We start from the raw sequence: 20,958 nt of genomic DNA on the forward strand, positions 1-20,958 counted from the left end.
GAACCAAATGGTATTTATTCCTGTAATGGGAATTTCGCTAAGAGATAGCTAGAATGCTGATGCTGTAAAGAAGTAGAAGATTTGGGAAAACCTTTCTGTAAAAGGAACTCTGCTGCGGAAAGAAATGGCCGCCCAAAACTCGATGCTCACCTTGAATGTTCTGCATACAATGAGCTGTGGCCCTTCCCCAAATGCTGGGCCAGCCTTGAGCCTTTGCCAGGAGCAAAGGGCTGGTCTGGGATGCTAGCGCTGGGCAGCTAGGCTTCCCCTGAACTTAGGCAGGAGGTGGGAGCCATTGGACGAAGGCCAGACATGCTCCCTGCCCTGCTTGTGCCCTTACTCCATGCCGCACCTTGCTTCTCCCGCAGGCCTGCCAGGAAAGCCCTCCATCTTGTGCACGGCACCAAACTATGAGGACGTTTCCTGCTTCTGGGCTTCCACCGTTGAGACCTTCCTGCCCACCAGATATATCACTTCCTACAGGTAAGGCCTCTGGGTCTGCAGAAGGGATCGGGGCCTTGCGTACCTGCGCCACAACTAAGAACCCACCTCCAGCTGGTGTGCAGCATGGCAGATTAGTTCGTGTGTTCGTAAAATCATGGAATTGTACGGTTGGAAGGGATCCCTGAGGGTCATCTAGCCCAACCCCCTTAGCCCAATCACAGCTAAGACTTCCTGACAGATGTCCCCCCCCCCCCGCTTAAAACCTTCCCACGTAGGAGAGGCCACCACCTCCCAACTCTTATCATCAGGAACGTCTTCCTAATGGTTAGTCAGAATCTCATTTTGTGTCATTTGAGGCCATTGGTTCGGGTTGTACCCTCTGGAGAAACAGAAAACATGCTGGTTTTATTGGAAGATGGCTCTCAGGATCCCCAAGGAGATGGCTTCAGGCACCAGGCCTGTCAGCAGACCAAGTTGTCTGCAAACATGACATGAAGGCCCTGCTGTGTGGGAATCCCTTGCAGAGCCAGGAGACAGTTGGGTTGTGCATGTCAGGAGCTCAGCCTACACTCGAGTAGCACCCTGGCAGAGACACATGCCCGACTGGCATGTTCTCTCCCTCCAGGTTGATCGTTCAGGAGCTTCAAAAGCTTTCTTCTGCCCGAACATCACAGCGACCGATGCCAACCGACACCGGCACACTTAGGGATCCGCAGAGTCTTCGCAGTTTGCGTAACAGACCTCAGCAACTCAGCATTTTGGCTAATCTACTTTATTTACATATAAACACCCACGGAGCACTGCAACATGGCTTCCTCTCTCTCTAGCATCAGACAGCAAAGAGAGAAAGAACAAAGGACAATAGTCCAACTTTATGGAACACAGGAACACAAACATCCTGTCTCCGTCACTTCCCAATCTATGGAGTCAAAACATACACCATCATGTGAAAGACAACAATCCCATGACTGCAATCACGGAGCAGGAATTCTAACAGTGCATCCACAGCAGTGACCAGAGGAGGAATGACCGCTGGGAGGATTGCCAAGAGAAGAAACGCCCTGGTGCATCTGCAGCAGCACAATCAGACTCCTTCCTCTGCCTCAGCTGCAACGAAACATGCAGGTGCTATAACTCCCCAGTTGGTTGGTCTTCACCCCAAAAGACACACTCCTTCCTCGTCTCCTGAGACAGCGGGATGCCAACAGTATCCTCATGTCCTCTCTCAGTCCTCTCTTCTTCAGCCCAAACATCCCCAACTCCCAGAAGTATTCCTCCAGACCCTTCATTTCCGTGGTCTGCCTCCTCCGCGATGGTAACGTGGATCAAAGGAACGTCCAGGCCGGGGCAGCTCTCTTCCCACACTTGGACCCATTTCTCAGTTAATGCAGGCAGAGTAGAGGGATGGGGTGGGAGGTGCAGGTTAGGGTGGGGCAGCAGAAGCCGCTGCAGCAGCAATTCTGGCTGGCTTCCCTCCCTCTCCTCGCATTCTGACTTTGCATTCTCCTGCCCTTGCAAGTGCTGCGTTCTTTTCCAAACCTTGCTGGCTGGCCGGGAGGCCCTTCCCCAAAAAACACACCACGTGGCTTTCCATTGCTTTGTCCAAATCGATACTCACCAAGAAGAAGAAAGATTTGTGTCTTTCCAGACGAAGGGGAAAGTGCTGCCTGGACGGAAAGGGAGGTGGGGGCCACTGATGTCTCCACCCGACATTCCAGAAGGGTGGAGTAACCGAGAGGACGCTTCCAGGCCCACCAAGTCCACTGCAGGGAGGGAGGGGGAAGGGGGGCTGAAGCCCCTCTGGCACCTTTCCGACACAGTTAGCCAAGCTGTAAAGAACCCAAAGTCACACTCCCTCCCTATTAAAAAAGTGAGGGGCAGCTCCCAGTAGTGATGTATGGAAGTGAGAGCTGGACCATAAAGAAGGCTGATCGCCGAAGAATTGATGCTTTTGAATTATGGTGCTGGAGGAGACTCTGGAGAGTCCCATGGACTGCAAGAAGATCCAACCTCTCCATTCTTAAGGAAATCAGCCCTGAGTGCTCACTGGAAGGACAGATCCTGAAGCTGAGGCTCCAAGACTTTGGCCCCTCATGAGAAGAGAAGACTCCTTGGAAAAGACCCTGATGTTGGGAAAGATGGAGGGCACAAGGAGAAGGGGTGACAGAGGACAAGATGGTGGGACAGTGTTCTTGAAGCTACCAGCATGAGTTTGACCAAACTGTGGGAGGCAGTGGAAGACAGGAGTGCCTGGCGTGCTCTGGTCCATGGGGTCACGAAGAGGCGGACACGATTAAATGACTAAACAACAACAACAACAGCTCCATGTTCCCAGCAGGAAGATCTCTTATGGCATTCTTCAAGAAGGGAGTGCCTGGCTGGGGTTGACTCCTTCTCTCCCCCCCAAAAAAAAATTCATTTTATAACACAACTAAACAACACAAACAGAAAAACAAACAATACAAGCAAGTTCTTATCTTATTTTTTCTAAACATTGTTAGGTGAGCTTCCCCAAGTCCCCCCATCTGATTTTCATGTTACCTCATCTTTAGCAGTTAACAGTTAACATATACAGTTTTAACCATTTTTTTATCACACTTACTTTTACCATAAAAATCTTCACATTTTATTATTTACAAATAATACTATTTTAAAAAACACAATCTTCTACTTCTAACCCTACAGCCTATATCCACTTTCAAAGCTATTCTAAGATTTAAATATTAACATATTTTTCAAATATTCTTTAAACTTCTTCCAATCTTCTTCCACCGTCTCTTCTCTCTGGTCTCAGAGTCTTCTAGTCAGTTCGGCAAGTTCCATATAGTCCATCATCTTCATCTGCCATTCTGGGGTTGACTCCTGGCCCAGACGGCCTATAGGAAGAAGCAAGCAAGCTGAGCCCACACCCACACCCACACACCCGGAGACAGTCCCCGGATTTGTGAATAAGTCCCTGGATAAATTCCATCCCAGGAATGTCCCTGGATTTCATCTAATGTACCCGGGAAACGCAGTGGCGGCAGTCTCAGCAGCCCGGAGCAGTTGGCTCTGGCTGGCTTCAGGAGCTGCTCAGAAGTCCCCATATGATGGTGGTGCAGGGGCTCTAAGATGCAGCTTCTGGGCTGCCTCCACCTTCCCTGACCCCAGCAACTCAGCTGGGAAGGGAGGCTTCATGCTGCCTACTGGAGCAGCCTCCCAACTCCTACTTGCGTGCAAGCAGGAGGGGGCAGGGATCTCTCAGTTAGGCAACAGGAAGCCTCCCTTCCCAGCTGAGGGATCCCTGCCCCCTCCTGCTTGCACGCAAGGAGGAATGGGATTGGGGCTGCTCCAATGGGAAGGGAGGCATCGCACTGCCCTAGCCTCTCCGCCACCGCTGTTCTCGGCCCTCCTTCTCCGCCTTCCATGCCTGACCCACCGCACACAGCTTCCCCACCACCAACACCGAAGAACCAAAAACTCAGGGGCTGCCCAAGCTCATGGAGAAAGGAGATAGAAACCTCAGAGGAAGGGGAAATGTGGCATTTGAGGTCAAGGTGGTGGCCGCCCCTCTGCCACAGCCATCGCTGCAGCATCAATGTCCAAAACACGTCGTATTTAATGAATGAATGAATTAATTAATTAATTAAAGTGTCCCTGGATTCATTGAAAAACATCTGGTAACCTTTATCTATCATCTATCTATCTATCTATCTATCTATCTATCTATCTATCTATCTATATCTATCTATCTATCTATCTATCTATCTATCTATCTATCTATCTATCTATCTATCTATCTATCTATCTATCTCTATCATCTATCTATTTACCTACCTACCTACCTACCTACCTACCTACCTACCTACCTACCTATCGATCTAATCTATCATCTATCTATCTATCTATCTATCTATCTATCTATCTATCTATCTATCATCATCATCTATCTATATCTATCTATATCTATCTATCTATCTATCTATCTATCTATCATCTATCTATCTATCTATCTATCTATCTATCTATCTATCTATCTATCTTATCTATCATCTATCTATATCTATCTATCTAATCTATCTATCTAATCTATCTATCTAATCTATCTATCTATCTATCTATATCTATCTAGGGGGGTGGGATTTCATTGTCCTCCGTAATAACAGGGCAACATCTTTTACCTGCTCCTATGCTAGCCCAGCTGTCAGTGTAAAACATTAACAATCCACATGTCGCGGTAAACTGTGGGTCTTCTTTCTTATGACAGCAGTGAGACAAATCCCGTATTTTTCTGTGTATAAGGCGAGGATTAGAAAAGAATGTGGAAAATTTGTGGTCGTCTTATACATGGAGAGTGCAGAGGGTGGACTGGCGACTGGTTTCTGCCGCGAGCAGAAGATTGTCATCTGTGAAAGGGCGGGTCTTTGGTGACTGCGGCAATTATTGATAGGCTGGCGCTGTGGCAATTGGGGGGGCGATTGACAGCTGCTGGCGGTGATCAGGCAGTCAATTGGTGTATTGGCGGCACTCGTTAGTGTCAGCATTGGTCAGGCAGGTGAGTGATTTTAGGCAACCCCCCCAAAAAGCTCAAAAACTGGGGGCAATCCTCCCCCCAAAAAACTCAACAACTCTGGGCCATCTCAATTTGTAAAGGTAAAGGTAAAGGTACCCCTGTCCGTACGGGCCAGTCTTGACAGACTCTGGGGTTGTGCGCCCATCTCACTTAAGAGGCCAGGGGCCAGCGCTGTCCGGAGACACTTCCGGGTCACGTGGCCAGCGTGACATCGCTGCTCTGGCGAGCCAGAGCCGCACACGGAAACGCCGTTTACCTTCCCGCTGCTAAGCGGTCCCTATTTATCTACTTGCACCCGGAGGTGCTTTCGAACTGCTAGGTTGGCAGGCGCTGGGACCGAGCAGCGGGAGTGCACCCCGCCGCAGGGATTCGAACCGCCGACCTTTCGATCGGCAAGTCCTAGGCGCTGAGGCTTTAACCCACAGCGCCACCTGCGTCTCAATTTGTAGTCCCCCAAAATAGGGGGCATCTTAAACACAGGAGCATGTTATACACAGAAAAATACGATCGTTGCTTCCAGTTGAGGGGCGGGCAGCTCCACACACACCTGGACACAAGAAGTGTGGAATATAGCGCTTAAGTGGTGCTTAAACTCATCATCAGAGGATGGTAAGAGGAAGAACAAAGAAAGATTGGCTTGATCCATATGTTCTCGATTTACTTCGTTTATTACCAATAATACTGTAATTTAGCAGCCATTATGGAGAAATTATCTTAATGATTTAGATTGAAATGTGCCCTGTGGATGTGAGCTTAATCTGTAATGCAAAAAATTTTCTGAGCTTGCTTTGATGCTCACGAGACTTAACATCTGTTGTAAGACAACACTTTATGTTTGGTAATTGTTTTTAAAATTTTCGGTCTGAGGAAGTCCGTTCCAATGTCGAACGGCTCTTGCCATCAGAAAGTTATTCCCGAAGTTGAGGTGGAATTTCCTTTCTTGTGAATCCATTACATGAAAGGCGATTCCAACTCAGCATTGGGACCACCACTAAAAAAGACCCTGTCACAGGTCAACGCCAGCTAGGCTCCACCAGCAGGACCTCCCCATTTTATTTTATTTTCATAAATTTTATTTCTGTTTTCAAAAATTTACAAATATGCACCTTACCATCACATACCTCCAATACAAATACATATTAGTCTTCCCTCCCCAACCCTTTTGTGGTTTCTTATCTTATTTAAATATTTAACACTGCATTTTTCCACTTTATTCCATTTTAAAGTTATTCTACAATTAATTTTGATAATACTTTTAACCGCTTGATTTGAGTTGACCTTACTAATGCCCTTACTTGCATGCCATGATTTTTCAGATATGCCACAAATGTTCCCCACTCTTTAATAAAAATAAAAATAATTCCTCTTGGTTTCTTATCACACCCATTTATTTTGCCATTTTGGCATAATCCATCAATTTAATCTCTTGATTGGAACAACATCCTCCTTCCACCTTGGGGCAAATACCATTCTGGCTGCTGAATACAAATTTTGGTTCCCCCAAAATGAGGTTTTGCAGGCACCCCAGGCCAGCTGATTGCCAGGGAAATTGGTTTTTAAATATGCAGGGAAAGGAAATGATTCACTTGACAGTTACAGATAGGTAGCCGTGTTGGTCTGCCATAGTCAAAACAAAAAAAATCCTTTCAGTAGCACCTTAAAGACCAACTAAGTTAGTTCTTGGTATGAGCTTTCGTGTGCATGCACACTTCTTCAGATACGATGGACTTCCATTTCATGCGGCTCAATGTGGTGCCTTCCATAGTTCCAGTTACAGATAGGTAGCCGTGTTGGTCTGCCATAGTCAAAACAAAAAAATTCCTTCCAGTAGCACCTTAAAGACCAACTAGATTAGTTCTTGGTATGAGCTTTCGTGTGCATGCACACTTCTGAAGAAGTGTGCATGCACACGAAAGCTCATACCAAGAACTAACTTAGTTGGTCTTTAAGGTGCTACTGGAAGGGATTCACTTGACAGTCATTGTGATGCTAGGAGATTGACAGGTGCTCATCTGCCAAGCTTGGCTGGTGGGGGAGGTAAACATCTGGCTTCCCAGCCAAATCAGTTCCCTGCTCCGACTAGAGGGGACCTGGCTTCCCCTGTGCCGTGCATCCACCTCTGCCATAGAGCACATCTGGAGTTTAGAAGGCATATGGGCAACCTTTTGTGGTGTTGGGCAAGCCGGGCATTGACATGCTAGCCCAGTGGTACCCAAAGCGGGCTATAGCAACCCCTCAAGGGCAACGGGACTACCTAGCAGGGGGCTAAGAGGCAGAGAAAAATTGAACTTTGGAACTCGCTTTCTCAAGAATTCCCTGGATGGCTTTAGACAGATGTCCCAGTTTTAATCTGTTATAGCATTCTAACTTCTTGTTATGTTTTGAAGCAGGGTTCTTTATTTTCTTGTTTTGTCTTTGTGTGATATGCTTTGACATTGTTGTTTTTAGAATCGGGTGGTGTATAAATTTTATGAATGAACGAAATGAATGAATGAATAATAGGCATCCTCTCTTGACTCTGAAAGGAGGCTGCCTCCTTCTGGCCAAGCCTTGGCATTACGCTGGAGCAGCCGGCCAGGGTGCAGTGCCCTTCCTTTGCAGGACGGAACGGGCCCTGGTGTGGGTGCTGGCCGGCCACAGGGCATGTGCCCTCCCATACGCTCAAGGCGCACGCCTAGGAGGTGACAGCAGGAGCTGTGAGCCAAAAAACCCCAGGATCAAACCTCCCACCAGCACAAGCTCACCAAGCGCTGTTTTTTATCTCTCTCTCTCTCTCTCCCTATCCCTATCCCTCTTCCTCCCTCATTGTCACTATTCTCCAATATGGAGATGAGAATAATAGCAACTCCTCTCTGGAACTCCCTGCCTATTGAGAGGGGGAAGCTATTTAACCCCTTCTAAACTCTCCAAAATGTACAAAACTGTCCCTAATATATGTTGGAGATGCGGAGAATCAGGTGGAACAATGCTCCACATGTGGTGGGTTTGTAAAAAGTTCAAAACCTTCTGGAATGACACACACACGCAGTTTCAAATAATGTTAAATCCATCCTTCCCCTAAAAAAACCAGAATCCTTTTTATTGGGTATTATGGTTTGAAAGCACGTCAAAGTGCAAGTAGATCAATAGGTACCGCTCCAGTGGGAAGGTAAACGCCGTTTCCGTGCGCTGCTCTGGTTCGCCAGAAGCGGCTTAGTCCTACTGTAAAGCGAGATGAGCGTCCAACCCCAGAGTCAGCCACGACTGGACCTAATGGTCAGGGGTCCCTTTACCTTTACCTTTTTATGGTGTCCAGGGGAGACTTGCTGATCAGAAGGTTGGCGGTTTGAATACCCGCGACGGGGTGAGCTCCCGTTGCTCGGTCCCTGCTCCTGCCAACCTAGCAGTTCAGAAGCACGTTGAAGTGCAAGTAGATAAATAGGTACTGCTCCGGCGGGAAGGTAAACGATGTTTCCGTGCACTGCTCTGGTTCACCAGAAGTGGCTTAGTCCTGCTGGCCACATGTCCCGGAAGCTGTACGCCGGCTCCCTCGGCCAATAAAGCGAGATGAGCGCCGCAACCCCAGGAGGATAAGGGAAATCTTTCTGTATGGCACCACAGTCATGAGAGTACTCATAGCGAGACATTGGAAGAGTGACCAAATCCCCATCAGATCAGAATGGTTACTAAAATTGGTAGAATTTGCTGAACTAGATAGTCTCTCAGAAAAGATTAATGATAAGCAAAAACAATGAGTTCGTTGATCACTGGAAACCTCTAAAGAGTTACTTAAAAAATAAGTGTTGCAATCTGAATTCGGTAGCAGCTTTTGAATAAGCTCTGTAAATAAAGGTTAAATGGGCTAAAGTGGATATATATACATAGATGCATATTAATACTTTATTATGATTTTGCTGATAAATTTTGGCAATAGGTTTACTAGAGTGAAAAGATGTTGAGAAGGATGGGAAGTCAAATTTATGAAGATATATACTTCTTTGATGGAATTTTTATTTTAATGAGATTGATTTACAGACTATAAAATGTCTTTGATGTATGGATGTAACTACGGTTAATAAAGCATTAAAATAAAATAAAAAAGCTAGAGAGAGAGAGAGAGAGAGAGGGAGAGAGAGAGGGAGGGAGAGAGAGATGAGGAAAGTTCTTTGCTCTACACTTTCTGGCACTTGCTGAAAACGTTTTTGTTTAGGAAGTCCTATCCAGACAAGTAGACTTTTTTGCATTTTAAGCTGCTATCAGCCAATTGTTGATTTTACTTAGTTTTTGACGTGTTTTTTTTCCAAACAGCAGTTTTTAACTGTCTTTTATATGGGTAATTATAATGTGTTTTGTTTTTTGTAAACCACTCAGAGGTTTTATTACAATCAAATGTAAATTGTAATAAAAGTTGTTCAACATAAATATTGTTAAATATAATCCTGCAGACTCCTTTGCTGTGTTCTTTTCAGCACCTGCTCAGAATGTTTTTCTTTAGAAAACCCTACCCAGCCATGTAGAAAACACCAAAGTGCATTTTGATCTGTTTTCAGTTTATCACTGATTTCAATTTTTTGAACATTCTAAATGAGTTAAAAAAATTTTTTACCAATAATGTTATTGTTTATTCCTTTTGTAAATCTCTTAGAAGTGTTTTTTTTATTTTATTTTACAACCAATCAAGCGGTTTATACATTTTATGAAATAAGCAAATGAATGTGGTAATAACTGCAGGATGGCTGTAATAATTATGGAGGCCGGTGTCCGACTAAACAATCACGCTAGAGCAACAGCGTTTAAAAGTACAGTGTAACTTCCCTGCCATTTCTTCTCCCTGTGCCCACCTGCCCCCGTAAAAAAACCTGTTCCAGCGGATTGGTTGGGGAAACCCCTGGAGCAAATTTAGGAGATGCATGTATGGAGAAAGCAAATTTTTATTATTATTATTTATATCCCACCCATCTGGCTGGGTTTCCCCGGCCACTCTGGGTAGCTTCCAACAAACGATTCAAAATACATTAAAACATCAGTCATTAAAAACTTCCCTAACAAGGCTGCCTTATCTGAAGGCTGTCTTCTGAACGTCTGGTAGTTGTTTATTTCTTTGACATCCGATGGGAGGGTGCATAATAATATTTTTTTTTATTTATAATAGTAGAATGCAGTTTTCTCCCTGTTCCAAAGTCCTGCTCACGTGCCGGATTTCCTCAATGCTTTCTCCCTTTTTCTCCCCCTTTTCCCCAGGAGTGGGTCCCTGGATCCTGGATCCAAGAAGCAAAGGTGAGTTCTTGTGGTCCAGCCCTTTGTCTCAAGACTGTCATGTTTGCGTCCCAGGGACCCCCCAAGCGATAGCTCCTTTGGCTTCTCTTGCAGAAACTCCGTTACAGGGAAGACTTTCCTGTCCATCTGCTTAGGAATCCTCCTATGGAACCCAAATCTGCCTCCCTCTGGCTTGGGCCATTCCCCCTTAGCTTCAGCTGAGCATTCCACCTCTTCTTTCTGACCTCCTTTTAAATAATATAAATAGAGCCGCCTGGATCAGGCCAGGGGCTCATCTCTCACAACGGCCAACTAGATGCCCCAATGGGAAAAAGCCCACAAGCTGGACTCGAACACAGGAATTTTGTTATACAGTGGTACCTCTGGTTGCCAACGGGATCCGTTCCGGAGGCCCCTTCCAACATGAAAAGTGCGCAACCTGAAGCGCCGTATCTGCGCAGGTGCGTGGCGCGATTGGGCACTTGTGCACATGCACAAAGCGTGATTTAGTGCTTGTGCGCATGCGCGGGCGACAAAACACAGACGTAACCCTTTCCAGTACTTCCGGATCGCCGCGGGACACAACCTGAAAAAACGTAACATGAAGCTAACGTAATGTGAGGTATGACTACTATTTTAACTTTGGTATGTTTAAAAGTTTTTCTTGTTTTTGTAAACTGTTTTGAGAGTTTCGGTGGGTTGTTGTTTTTTTACAACCAAGCAGTGTATAAATTTTATGAAATCAAAGAAATAGATAAAAATGAGAGCATCTCTCCCCTCCTGCGATTCACAGCATCTGGTATTCAGAAGCGCCACTGCCTCCAGCTGTGAAAGCAGAGCCTAGCACAGCAAATATTTGCAAACTCAACTCTTTTATTGTTTTAAAAGCATCACAGGACAACCCTATACATCTCCCATTGAATTTGAAAGGACTTAGTAAGTTTGCCTTTTGAAGAAGGGGCTCAAGATGATTTATTTCTCTCAAAACCGCCTTTTCCAGGAGATGTCTTGGAGGTTTCAGAGGGATGTTGTTGTTGTTGAGTCGTTTGGTCGTGTCCGACTCTTCGTGACCCCTTGGACCAGAGCACGCCAGGCACTCCTGTCTTCCACTCCCTCCCTCATGCTGGTAGCTTCGAGAACACTGTCCCACCATCTCGTCCTCTGTCGTCCCCTTCTCCTTGTGCCCTCCATCTTTCCCAACATCAGGGTCTTTTCCAGGGAGTCTTCTCTTCTCATGAGGTGGCCAAAGTACAGGAGCCTCAGCTTCACGATCTGTCCTTCCAGTGAGCACTCGGGGCTGATTTTCTTCAGAATGGAAAGGTTTGATCTTCTTGTAATCCGTGGGACTCTCAAGTGTCTCCTCCAGCACCAGAATTCAAAAGCATCCATTCTTCTGCGATCAGCCTTCCTGATGGTCCAGCTCTCACTTCCATACATCACTACTGGGAAAACCAGAGCTTTAAGTATACGGACCTTTGTTGGCAAGGAAGGTAGGCATTCTTTTTTCAGGCTGGCAGGACTAATGGTTGATGGCCCCTGCTTCCTATCCTTTCCTGGATGCTTCCCATTCCCATTTCCGTTCGTCTTTTCCCCACTGGGGCCTCCAGCAAAGGAAAACTTCCCATCTTGCAGCTGGGCTAGACAGCTCCTTCCTCTGTGCCCGCGGAGATTGCACGCCTCAGCCCAGCTGCTCCCACGACTCGCATGCAATTGCCTCGCCCCGTAGCATCGCACGCCCAGAAGGATCTGTCTCGGTTTCCTTTCCCTGCTTGCGACCTTCTGGGAATGCAAAAGCGTCTTGGCTCTGAGCCAGGAAGCAGGAAACCCCTGGTGTGCAAGTTTACTCCAAGGCACACAAATCAACGCTGGCAGGCATGATTCCTGAACAATGGTGATGTCATTTGGGGGAAGGGGCTGGGGGGAGAGGGGCTGACTTCCCCCGGCTCTCCTGAAAACCCTTGCAGGCCTCATTGACGCTTCCAGTCGAGGGCTAAACTGGTTCTCCAGGCTTAGGTCCCAATGCAGAAGTATGCAAGGCTCTTCAGCACATTGGGCACACAGAGGGTCGTGGTGCACAATGATGGCTTTCAGTTTTTATCAGGCATTTATTATTATTATTATTATTATTATTATTATTATTATTATTATTATTATAATACCACCCTATACCCAGGTGTCTCAGGGCGGTTCACATAAAAAGATCACAGTATATAAAATAAAAGCAATAACCCAATAATATTCAGACACACCCCATGAGCCACATTTTAAAAGGGTATGGTCAGGTCAAACAAAGGCCTGGTTGAAAAGGAACACTTTTGCTTGGCGCCTAAAGGTGTGTAATGATGGCATCCAAGGTTGTGGGACTCTCTCTCTCTCTCTCTCTCTCTCTCTCTCTCTCTCTCTCTCTCTCTCTCTCTCTCTCTCTCTCTTTTTTAGCATATCGTTTTCAGCAACTGTTAAACATACTTTTATTTCTTGTGATCACAAGGTCTGAGTTGTTTCTTATGAGACTATTGAGGGCTGTGTTCTCCCTCCGCTGTAAATGCCTCTGAATGCCAACTGCTGGAAACTGCAGGAGGAGAAATGCTCCTGTGCTCAGGTCCTCCTTTTGAGCATCTTATCCCCAGACACACACACACACAAACAAACACACTTGGTACTCTTCCCATACAAAATCTCTCACCTTCTGAAATGGTGGAACTCCTAACATGTGATTATTCTGACTGTGTAGATCCACACAGTCCACCAACCTGGTGCCCTCCAGATGTTTCAGGGAACCTGACTAGGGTAGATGGAAACTGTAGCCCAAAACATCCAGAGAGCACACGAATGGTAAAGGCAGGTGGAGATTGTCGCTTGGGGTGCAACCAGTTCTTGCATCATCACAATCGTGGTTATTAACAGATTTGGGGAACTTGAAAACACAGGGATTTCTTTGCGCCCTGTTGAGTGGCCCTAGAAAAGCAGCTGTTTCCTTTTTATATATACATTTTTATTACCTTTTTTAAACATATTTCCAACAATCATATAACATATCTTCTTATCTTATACAATGTTTTAGACTTCCGACAGCACCTCTGATGATTTTCCGTCCTTTATCACTTATTCTGCATTTCTTAATTTCTCTATTACTCTTAATTATCATTAACTAATAATTCTCCTCATAGTCTTTCTTGAAATATTTCAAATAGTCCTCCTTACAAAGCTTCCTGCAGTCCTAGGAGCTTAATCTCATTACAATTGCTTTTCAAATAGTTTGTATATTTACTCCAGTCTTCTAAGAATCTCTGGTCCCGCAGGTTTCGAATCCTTCCTGTTAATTTATCCAGTTCTGCATAGTCCATCAATTTCATCCACCATTCTTTTGTCGGTAATTCTCCTTGCTTCCATTTTTGTGCCAATAATATTCTTGCTGCCGAGAAGCAGCTGTTTCCTGCAGATTTCCCCCTCGTGGGGATTTCCTCCCTCCATTGCTGTGGGGTGGGCTGTGGAAGGAGAGGGTTGCACAGCGGATCCCACCAATCGTATCACCGCCTTCCTATTCCCGCTTCTGTCTCTGGCCAGGTCTCTGCCCATTGTGGAGGGGCCCTGCATCCAGGATCCTGCCCACCCGTTCTCTTGCACCATCCACCAGTCAATGTTCTGGGCCGGCTACTGGATCAACGTGACAGAGGTGAATCCGCTGGGCTCCAACTTTCACCTCCTGAAGGTCATCATGCAAGGCATCCGTAAGTCCTGCCCTTGGGGGGGGGGGGAGGCACAGCAATGTTATGGTTTTGTCGGAGCCATTTTCTTTGGCCCAAATCGAGTAGGCAGGGTGGAGTATTTCAAAGGCAGCTCTCTTCTTTCACTCCAGGAGCGATGCTGCTTCCAAACCATGTGCCCACCATCAGTCCAAAGCTGAGATCAGATAGGGCGTTTCCAGGGCTGGGTGGCCGATCTCAAGGAAAGCGCTTCCTATTGGTGCTTTGCAACTTTGACCTGTTGCAGGACCTTAGCCAGACCTTAGCAGAGCATGCGCAGAGTTCCAGAAAGCAATCAGTTGCAGGCAGGATGGACGAAGCAGGAACCAGACGCTGCTACTAGTAACTTGGTTACTTAGAGGTGTTTGTTATTTACAGCAGACTCTACAAGTTACAGTGGTACCTTGGATTAAGAACTTAATTCGTTCCGGAGGTCCGTTCTTAACCTGAAACTGTTCTTAACCTGAAGCACCACTTTAGTTAATGGGGCCTCCTGCTGCCACTGCACCGTCGGAACATGATTTCTGTTCTCATCCTTAAGCAAAGTTCTTAACCCGAGGTACTATTTCTGAGTCTGTAACCTGAAGTGTCTGTAACCTGAAGCGTCTGTAACCTGAAGCGTCTGTAACTTGAAGCGTCTGTAACCCGAGGTACCGCTGTACTATATACAAGAACAGATACAGATACGGATGTTTACTAGCTGTCTCTCAACAAACTCCAAACGACTCTCAGAACCCAGAACACCACACTCTCCAGTCAGTAAGGTCATAAGTCATCATGCCTGTGTGAGACTTCAACCGGTGGTAGAGCTGTATCCAAGGTCCAAGAACTCCTCTCTGCTCGGTCATCCTTGGCTTTCGGCCAACTTCTAATTGCTTGGTGTGAAGCTGCACAGAATGGCACGTAGTCCAAATCCCAATACTGCCCACCTCCAGCATTTGCAACAGCCCTCTGCTTTGTCCCCCAGTCAAGCCAGACCCACCGGAGCATCTTCGGGTGGAGCCAGTGCCTTCGGTGCCCAACCGGCTGCAGGTGAGCTGGGAATACCCTTCCAGCTGGACCAAGCAGCTTCACTTCCTGCTCAAGTTCCGCCTGCGATACCGACCCATCACCTCCACTTCCTGGGCTATGGTGAGTTGAGGGACAGGAGTGGATGGAGCCCAGGGCTTATGCGTTGCCTGCCCACTTCTGAAACTGAGGCTCAGCTGCCTGGCATTGGCCTGTTGTTGAATTATTATTTCACTGCTCTTGTTGTTTGCTGAATTTGCCAGTCCCATTACCTAGCAAAGGATCCAGGAGGACCCCCAAGCTACTCACCCAGTCCTTCAGAGGGAGGGTAACCCCATCAAGAGCAGGCGATCTCCCATCTATCTGGTCTCGGGAGCCACCCACTAACAGTGGCTCAATCTTATCTGCATTGAGTCTTTCTTTGTTGTCTCTCATCCAGTCCATTACCGAGGCAAGACAACGGTCCAGCACTTCCACTGCCTCACCTGCAGATGTGGAGAAGACAAGCTGGGTGCCATCAGCAACAATCTGTGTTGTATTTGTTAGTGTTGAATGCCAACGTTGGTATCTTGGTCACAACAGGAAACATATATGAATGTCCTTGTTGCCAGAACTCCATTGTCCCGTCACCTTCTCCTCCAAAATATCTGGATTTAAATGCAGACTTCTGTTAACTAACAATAAAGTCTCCTTGATTCTGAGTATCTCTGTGAATCTTCACTGGCAGCTCTTTCCCCAAATTTCATGCAACATCTGTTCAGCCAGCTGTGCTCAGGGTTTTGTGGAAAGATTGTGAGCTTGTGAGTTTAGCACAACTAGGTGGGCCAATGGTTTGCTCCTGTATTTATGAGGTTCTTTTCAGGGCTTCCCTTCCAAGAAGACTGATCCTGGCAAACAGGATCTGCCCCAAGGGCATTTATCCATTGTCACCAATCTTGAAGTATGTGTCCGCAGGGGCTCACGGCTCACAGATTTATGGCCTGCTCTTGGTTGGTGGCATAAGCTGAGAGCACCCTCCCAAAAACAGAAACATAAAAACTGCCCGGCAGGATGCCACATTCTGGGAAGCAGAGAGTAGGGGTCTCCTCCTGCATCTGCCCATTGTGTGTGTCCTGGATCTGCAGGTGGAGACGGCCAACGTGTCCGAGGTGATAACAGACTGCTTCCTGGGCTTGCTGCATGTGGTCCAGGTGAGCGCGAAGGACTTCCTGGATGCTGGGACCTGGAGCGAGTGGACCCCTGAAGCGTGGGCCATGCCGACCACGGGTAAGCAGCCCTCACAGCTGTGAGGCATGTGCCTTGTTTGAAGGAGGCGCTTTGCAAGGGGGTTCCAAGCACATACCATAACCTCACGTTTGTGCAAATACAGTGGTACCTCTGGTTGCGAATGGGATCTGTTCCAGAGGCCCGTTCACAACATGAAAAGAGCACAACCCTCAGCGGTGCATCTGCGCACGTGCGGGTTGCGATTCACCGCTTCTGCACATGTGCGTGATGTCATTTTGCACTTCTGCGCATGCGCGAGTGGCAAAACCCGGAAGTATGCCCTTAAAAATAAAAATAATAATAATAATTTATTATTTATACCCCGCCCATCTGGCTGGACCTCCCCAGCCACTCTGGGCGGCTTCCATAGAAACCAAAAATACAGTAAAATATCACACGTTAAAAACTTCCCTGAACAGGGCTGCCTTAAGATGTCTTCTGAATGTCAGGTAGTTGTTTATTGCTTTGACATCTGCTGGAAGGGCGTTCCACAGGGCGGGCGCCACTACCGAGAAGGCCCTCTGCCTGGTTCCCTGTAACTTGGCTTCTCGCAGGGAGGGAACTGCCAGAAGGCCCTTGGAGCTGGATCTCAGCGTCCGGGCAGAACAATGGGGGTGGAGATGCTCCTTCAGGTATACTGGACCGAGGCCGTTTAGGGCTTTAAAGGTCAGCAGCAACACTTTGAATTGTGCTCGGAAACGTACTGGGAGCCTTTCCAGTACTTCCGGTTCACCGTGGAACGTAAACTGAAAGAACGTAACATGAAGCGGACGTAACATGAGGTATGATGTAAAGTGGATTAAAACATGAAGTCTCATCCACACTTACATTTTGCTCTGCGCTTTCTTGACTCAGGTCCTCACTTTCCTGGTTTGTGTCTGAGCATTTGTTTGTTGGTTTGTTGGTTTGCCTGCCTCAGTGCTTTCCCCAGGAAAACCCATTCTTTAACACGGAATCGAAACAAACGGCAATTTGGGATTTCTGCATATATTTTTTCCATGGTAAAGAGCGGGTTTTCGTGGGGAAAGCAACAAGGCAAAATAATAATAATAAGTGCTTGGGCATGGAGCTTTGAAGTGCAGAGCCGTCCCTAGAAAAGCGACACAAAAGGAAGTCTGGATGTGTCCTGAATTGCTACATTTCCACTTTAAAAGGAAGAAGAATAGGACTTTTTACTCTTTGGAAAGTGACAGAGAAATGCGTTGAAAAGTGTGGGGTGAATGATTGACTTAATGGAAAGGTACATCAACACCCTGCAAACAAATCAGGAAGGATGCAGGAGGAGTAAACAGTGTGGTGCAGTGGTTAGAGTGTCTGACTTGGACCTGGGTTCAAATCCCGATTTGGCCGAGAAGCTTTTACCGGGTGACCTTGGACCAATCACTGCCTTTCAGCCTAACCTACCTCACGGGGTTGCTGTGTAGATTAAATGAGGAGGGGGAGAGCCATGATTCTGTAATCTCCCTCTTTTCCCTAAAATGCTTCTCTCTTTCCCCAGGACAAACTTTGGTACCCAGCGAAACAGCCACTGCAGCCATCAAGGCAGAAAGCCCAGCGGAGGAGCCTTCTCTGGCCCCCAACAATGGGCCCATTGGTAGGTCTCTCATTCTCAGCCCCACACAGAGAAAGGGGGAGATGGGCACCATCCAATCTCAAGCTCTTTCAATTTGTGTTGAGATTTCGGTGCTGCATTATTATTATTATTATATATATATATATATATATATATGCAGGTTTTGGTGTCCTCGGGTGTCTTCCCGTGTAAAAGTTGGGGTGTCTAGGCGACGTTTCGACGAGGTCTCACTCGTCATCTTCAGGCTGGTGCTTTCGGCTTCTTGTTACTGGAACAGAGCAGGATCTCAGTGTTTGAGTTCCTATAAATACTGTTGAGGGGGTGTGGTGTATAGCCTCCAATGTTCTGGGCAGAGAGGAAGTTCCCAGGCTAGTGTGCCTTTTCTTCTTTTGTTCCTTAATTACTTGAGGGATATCTTGAGTGATTTCTTGAGTGATATCCTGAGTACCACTTAGGTGGGTCATTAGGTGTGGATTAGTTGCTAAAGTCTTTGTGTCTTGACCTCTTGAACTTTGTGAAGAGTTTTTCTGAGAAGATGGCTGTACTGCACTTAGTTGTGCTCTGGCTTGGCTTCGTGTATAGGGGCGAGCTGTGGTTTTGTGGCCTATGAAATAGGCCACAAAACCAAGGGGTCTATGAAATACCCTGCAAAGTCTGCCCAGCCACGTACATTGGACAAACAAACAGACGAATAAATGCACGTATCGCAGAACACAAGAATGCCGTCAAAAAAGAAGAAAAAACTTCCTCTCTTTTCCAACACATGAAAGAAACAGGACACGAAATTAATTTTGCAGATTCCAAATTGCTCTTTAACATGGAACATCACCACAAGAGAATAATCATGGAAGCCATCGAGATAGAGAAACACCCTCACAACATGAACAAGCGTGACGACACATCCCGCTTGCCAGACATCTGGAAATTAGCCCTCCCCACAAAAACTGACACCAGATCCAGAGGCACACAGAACGCCATCACCAACCAACCACACCAGACCCAAACCCAGACCCTCTCCACAGATAAATTACAGACACCATCCAGTAGCCAAACCATGGTGGCACCTCCGGATGCTGCACCCCCCTGCAATCCCTACACAGATCTGGCTGACACAGGCCACAAAACCACAGCTCGCCCCTATACACGAAGCCAAGCCAGAGCACAACTAAGTGCAGTACAGCCATCTTCTCAGAAAAACTCTTCACAAAGTTCAAGAGGTCAAGACACAAAGACTTTAGCAACTAATCCACACCTAATGACCCACCTAAGTGGTACTCAGGATATCACTCAAGAAATCACTCAAGATATCCCTCAAGTAATTAAGGAACAAAAGAAGAAAAGGCACACTAGCCTGGGAACTTCCTCTCTGCCCAGAACATTGGAGGCTATACACCACACCCCCTCAACAGTATTTATAGGAACTCAAACACTGAGATCCTGCTCTGTTCCAGTAACAAGAAGCCGAAAGCACCAGCCTGAAGATGACGAGTGAGACCTCGTCGAAACGTCGCCTAGACACCCCAACTTTTACACGGGAAGACACCCGAGGACACCAAAACCTGCATTCCTGTACCCGTGAAAATCTACGAAAGCAAATATATATATATATATATATATATATTAGTACACTCAGGCCCCTGACTCAGCTCAGCTGGTGCTTGTTGCAGGGGAACCTGTGCAGACTGGGGCTGTTCAGAATCAGGCCCCAGACGTGGTTCAGATGATGCCTGAGGCAAAGGATCCGGTGCAGACTGAGTCCCCTCTGGTTCCGAGTCTGAGCCCCAGTCCCAGGCCATCACACCCCTTTCCCTTCTGCCCCTAACAGGCCACAGCGACCCCACGGAGAAGGTGGCGGTTCTGGTGTCGCTGGGCGTCTTTGCCTTCTTCGTCCTGGCGGTGATTCTGGTCTTCGCCTTTCTGATGTGGTAAGTGTGATTTCACCCTCCCTTCTCTCCAGAGGGCATGAGGCCCTTCTTCTCCAACACTTCTGCTGGAGCATCTTGCTTGGGGAGGACCAGTTCCATATTTTGGGGGCCTCTGAGCCCTCAAACCTTGGCTTCTGCCCTTGGCGCAGTTGCGTCAGCTGGTGTGGCGATGGGAGGTGGGGCCTGCTCTGTGGTGGCCCCCCAGTTGTGAGCAGGGATGGGGGAGAGATATGAGCCTGCTCACACTGGCAAGCCAGCCTACCGGATTTGCACTTTCAGAAACAGAGCCCAAATCAAAACGCAGCCGTCCCACAGAACTCCCACATCTCTGAATTTTGCAGTGGGGTTCTGCAGCTGAGTAAAGTGTACAAGGACACGTACTCCAGGATAAAGTGTGGATAAAAATGCATTTATTAGGGGAAATCACTTTGCAAAAATATGTGCGTTAGGGGAAGTTACCAGTGGGTAATGGCCGGTGGGAAGTCTGACAGGGGAGAAGGTCTGGCTGCCATTTCCAGCCCCACATCCTGCAGGGGGTCGGGCTATATAACCCTTTGGACCCCTTTCAACACTACAATTCTGCGATTGTGTCCCTGCCCCGTCCTCTGCCCAGCCCGGCCTGTTGTGTTTCGCTGGCCGGAATCCACCCCGATTCTGGAGACCGTCCACCTAAAACAAGACGCAAATTGGTTGTGTCGCCAAGGCTGGAGTTGGTGGGAGAGTCGGAATAAAGTCTTCCAGTTCCGGGGAAGGGAGGTCCAGATGGGCAGAGAGGGGGCTGGACTGGGTTGGCCTTGCTTGGAAGAGCCTCAGAAAGGCCCTGCCAGAGCAGGAGGCAGAACACAGAGAGCTGGGACCATCCAGTCCACAACCTGGGCAGTTCATTCATTTAGATCAGCGGCTCCCAAACGTTTTTGGACCACCGTCCTCTCGGTTCCATGAGCTCATCTCTAGGGCCCCTTGCACTACCCGATACCCTATAAAAAGCGTTACAGTTTGCACAACCCACTAAGGAAGGAGGTAACACAATCTAATCCAAAACAGTAGCAATGTTATGCACGTTTATTGAAAATCAAATTAAAATGGTTTAGTTTAATGCAGCAAAATGGATGCATTTGATTCAGCCATGCCAACTTTTCAAAGTCTCATAGCCATTCACACCTCCAGCCTCCCCCACCCCCACTGCCCCCTTGCCTCATTGCCCCCCACCCC

At 47.2% G+C, this 20,958-nt stretch overlaps 1 protein-coding gene across 4 annotated transcripts in view; it reads left to right on the forward strand.

Moving 5' to 3' along the window:
- Positions 1-20,958, forward strand: part of IL11RA (interleukin 11 receptor subunit alpha) — a 139,319-nt gene that overhangs the window by 115,358 nt on the left and 3,003 nt on the right. For all 4 annotated transcript variants that reach the window (XM_081929911.1, XM_081929908.1, XM_081929910.1 and 1 more), the window contains 7 exons: positions 369-483; positions 10,217-10,252; positions 13,796-13,959; positions 14,942-15,105; positions 16,107-16,248; positions 17,747-17,842; positions 19,647-19,746. In XM_081929911.1, coding sequence (XP_081786037.1) covers positions 369-483; positions 10,217-10,252; positions 13,796-13,959; positions 14,942-15,105; positions 16,107-16,248; positions 17,747-17,842; positions 19,647-19,746 — 817 coding nt within the window. The remainder of the gene's footprint in view (positions 1-368; positions 484-10,216; positions 10,253-13,795; positions 13,960-14,941; positions 15,106-16,106; positions 16,249-17,746; positions 17,843-19,646; positions 19,747-20,958) is intronic.

Source organism: Podarcis melisellensis (assembly GCF_964234715.1).
Source record: "Podarcis melisellensis genome assembly, chromosome: 11".
NCBI lineage: Eukaryota > Metazoa > Chordata > Lepidosauria > Squamata > Lacertidae > Podarcis > Podarcis melisellensis.